The sequence below is a fragment of the Acanthisitta chloris genome, unplaced genomic scaffold (assembly GCF_000695815.1).
Source record: "Acanthisitta chloris isolate BGI_N310 unplaced genomic scaffold, ASM69581v1 scaffold7142, whole genome shotgun sequence".
Classification (NCBI taxonomy): domain Eukaryota; kingdom Metazoa; phylum Chordata; class Aves; order Passeriformes; family Acanthisittidae; genus Acanthisitta; species Acanthisitta chloris.
The window spans coordinates 44,413-47,836 of record NW_008659802.1 but is presented as its reverse complement, the minus strand read 5'-3'; the positions used below and the strand labels follow the sequence as shown (position 1 = coordinate 47,836).

The following is a 3,424-nucleotide window of genomic DNA, read 5'->3' as shown; positions in this document are numbered from 1 at the left end:
TATGGAACATGAGGTCAATGTCAATGATCCTTCAACAAGTATAAATTAATGTTACCATAAGTGTGATATCACATCATTCCTGTGAGAACAGCCTGTGGATGTTTCTAGACCACTGAAATGGGAGTTCAGGGGGAAAGGGGGGAACATCCTAGTGTCTTGATCTTGCACTGGTAGCTTCAGAGTGATACTTCTACAGTTAACAGATTTACATGGCAGCAAAAACTGTGTAAGATTAGAATCGGGCACAAGATAAAATAGAAATGTTATCAGTTTGTAGTGGCTCTTCCTTCATGCTTCACACGGAACAGTAAAACACAGCCCTGTGAGATGGATAGAAATTCAATACATACAAGAATGGTCCACTCTCGCTGAAGGATTACATACCAAAATGATACAGTCAAAATACCAAGAAATGACCATTCTTTATAACAGCTTATGTAAGGCAGAAAAACATCTCTAGACCAAAAAAAATAAAAAATGTTAGGCCTCAACCAGTTTTCTGGGTGAAGAATTGCTACAAACATTATTCTGAAGTTCAAGATAAAAGTGTTTAGGGTTGGTAGGCCTTAAATTTAGACTTTCTATAAAGAATTGGCTGTAGCAATGCAATTTGTTCCTTGTATAACACTGCAGACATAAGGAGAATCTTCTACCACATTTTTCATGGCAGTGAGATATGCACTTGTCAACATATTTTGTCACCGCAAAGTGGCTCTTGGCAACAGGATCATAAAGATCAATAAAAAAGTGCAGATTCTCAATATTTTACTAGCTGCTGCAAAAATTTCATTTATCTTGTTATTTTCCTCTCTTACTGCCACCCTGTCTCACGAGGGCACTGCTAGCTAAGCAGAATGGTTTTCTTAGCCTTCTATGAATATCTGACAAAAACTCTCCCCTTTGTGTCTCCCCCTCTCCTTCCCTCCTCCTCCTCCTTTTCTTCTCCCTCTTTTTCTCCCCAGAGCTACGCATTTAGTTAATTCTTTCCACTGTTACATAAAAATGGAAATCGGAGCCACACGATAAATTACCAGCATCTCCTAACTTGAGAAAAATTGAGTCTACTTTGTACTTCACCCTTGTAACATTTCATCTCTCAGTTTGGCTTCCCTTAACATAAACACAGCAGCCCAGCAAATGAATGTGCTAAAACCAAATGACACACTTTGCCGCTGAAAGAGCAGAACTGTTTTTGAGCAATGGGTGGTCTGTGAGGCTTGGAGTAGGCAGGGAAAAAAAAGTGTAAGTGTATACCGTCCCTTACAAGTGTGCAGAGCTTCCAAAACTCGCAGAAATCTCTGCATGCTGAAGTACATCAAAGGGATTTTTCCCTTTTTGGATAATATTTCCTTTGCTGACATGTATTTAGTATTGTGGTTGGATGACTCATAAAGATAGCTTCATGGCGTCCCAACACAGTTGAAGCAGAACACATGCCAACAAACATTATTGTCAGCCTCAAAATAAAAACAAAACGTTCAGCTAAGGGTCAATCAATCAAGAGCACTTTGAAGAAAATTCCATTTAGATATTACAAATCATAACAGAATGAATTTAAACCAGCTGACTTTCTGTGAGGAGGACATCCATGTACAATAAAAATTAGGCTGGTTTTTCAGTGTCCAACTTTTCTATTTTCTTACACTTGGATGCAGTCACTGGTGATGGATGCCAGTTTTTTAAATTGTGTTTTTGTAGTTCATTTTATAAAGATCTGAAGTAATCAAAAACAGATCAACAGAGGGAATTCTAAGTAAAAACTCCATCATGAAAGGAGAGTTATAAAATCCGCTTAATATTGACAGATGTGTAATGACTTTCTCATGCTCACTTTTCATTTAGGTTTGTCATCTATATATATGTAGGCATATTTTTTTCTTATTTATATATACGTGCACACATACACCACCACACTGAGAAACAGTCCACTAGATACCTACAAAAATACTCTTTCATCACAGCAATCTTTATTCATTATCCAGTGTGCTTATTTAAAATCCTATGGTATTTTAGCTATAGATATCAGATATTTAAGTATATCATAAAAGATTTGTAATGTATAAATAGGATAGTTATTTTTTAAGTGCAGCATTATTTAGTCAACTGGCCAGGAAATAAAAAAGCTGAAAATGCAATTGAACAATTTTACCACTGTTAAATTGGAACCCTATGGCATAATCAAACTTTATATATTTCATTTTAGCTTGCTTTTGTATGTTTTATTTTTAATTTTAAAGGTACTTTAAATAAGTTTAAGATTCTTCCTTCATAAAAGACACTTTGCTCTCTAAAGGAACTAGCAAGAATCAGGATTGCTCACTGCAACTGGCAAGCCTGGGGCATTCTTTGATGTGCTTCCTACCACATTTAATAAGGCCAAGCAGTCGCTTCTGATTCTGGGGCAAAAGGTTTGTTTATAGCTGAGATCATGTATTTGTGTAATGTGTTGTCTGGGTTTTCTGGATCTGTTTGCAAGTACAAAGTAAAATGCATCATAATTTCTTTACATTTTTCTTTACATTTTGCTTTTCTCCAACCAGCAACATAAGAGGTACAAGCATTGGTAATCTTGGCTAGCAGGTGCACTCAACATGAAAGCTCTAGGTGCATACATGTCTGACCCTCAGAATGCCGCTGGGTTCAAAACTCCTCTCCTGCCATTTTCCCCCCTCCTCTAGCACCAGTATCTCTATTAAGGGTGGAAGATTGTTTGTGTTGGCTTGCTTCTGATCAGACTGGTTAAAAAATTGTAAAGGCTCTGTGTAGTGTGGTGCTCACACAAGTGACACAGGGCTGATGTTGCTCTCAGGAGCTTCATGCTGCAGCTTTTGTATTGCCCCAAATGAGCACATTCCCAAAAGCTCTGCAACTGTCTTTGTAATCAAAGGCTACAGTACTGGTGACAGTCAAAATCTGATTTTCCACTAAAATATTTTAATTTTGTTGCATTGAGTAAATCAAAAAATACTTTACCTGTACTGAACCACTGTTAAGTTCTGCTCCCCACAGTGCCTTGCACATCGGATATACCTCATCCAGCTTGACTTACTGGGTTCTCCACCATCGATAAAGTGCTGAAGTGTCCCATCTTGGTCATATATCTAAGGGAGATGTCACAAGGTCAAGTAGTTAGAATAAACCATCAGCAATCATTTTCACGTCTCTCTATGCCTTTTCCAGGAATCCATTGCCGTGAAGTTTGTCATTGCGTACTGATACTCTCAGAAATCTACATGGAACAGCGGGAAAGTATTTCAGGGGGTACAAGTTTATCTTGTTTCGTTTATCAAGCCAATCTTGGCATATTAAATATATTTGTGGTGTCTCAAAGACGTGACCATGTTTCCCAAAGAATATTTAACCTATTTTGACAAGCTGGCCTTAAATAATGAACTGCCAGATAAACAAGAAAATCTGGATGCAA

At 37.6% G+C, this 3,424-nt stretch overlaps 1 protein-coding gene across 1 annotated transcript in view; it reads right to left on the bottom strand.

Moving 5' to 3' along the window:
* The window catches only part of PRDM6 (PR domain containing 6), a gene marked incomplete at its 5' end in the record, with an annotated part of 47,012 nt that overhangs the window by 4,127 nt on the left and 39,461 nt on the right, over positions 1–3,424 (bottom strand). Inside the window, one exon of the mRNA XM_009069537.1 lies at positions 2,974–3,101. Coding sequence (XP_009067785.1) covers positions 2,974–3,101 — 128 coding nt within the window. The remainder of the gene's footprint in view (positions 1–2,973; positions 3,102–3,424) is intronic.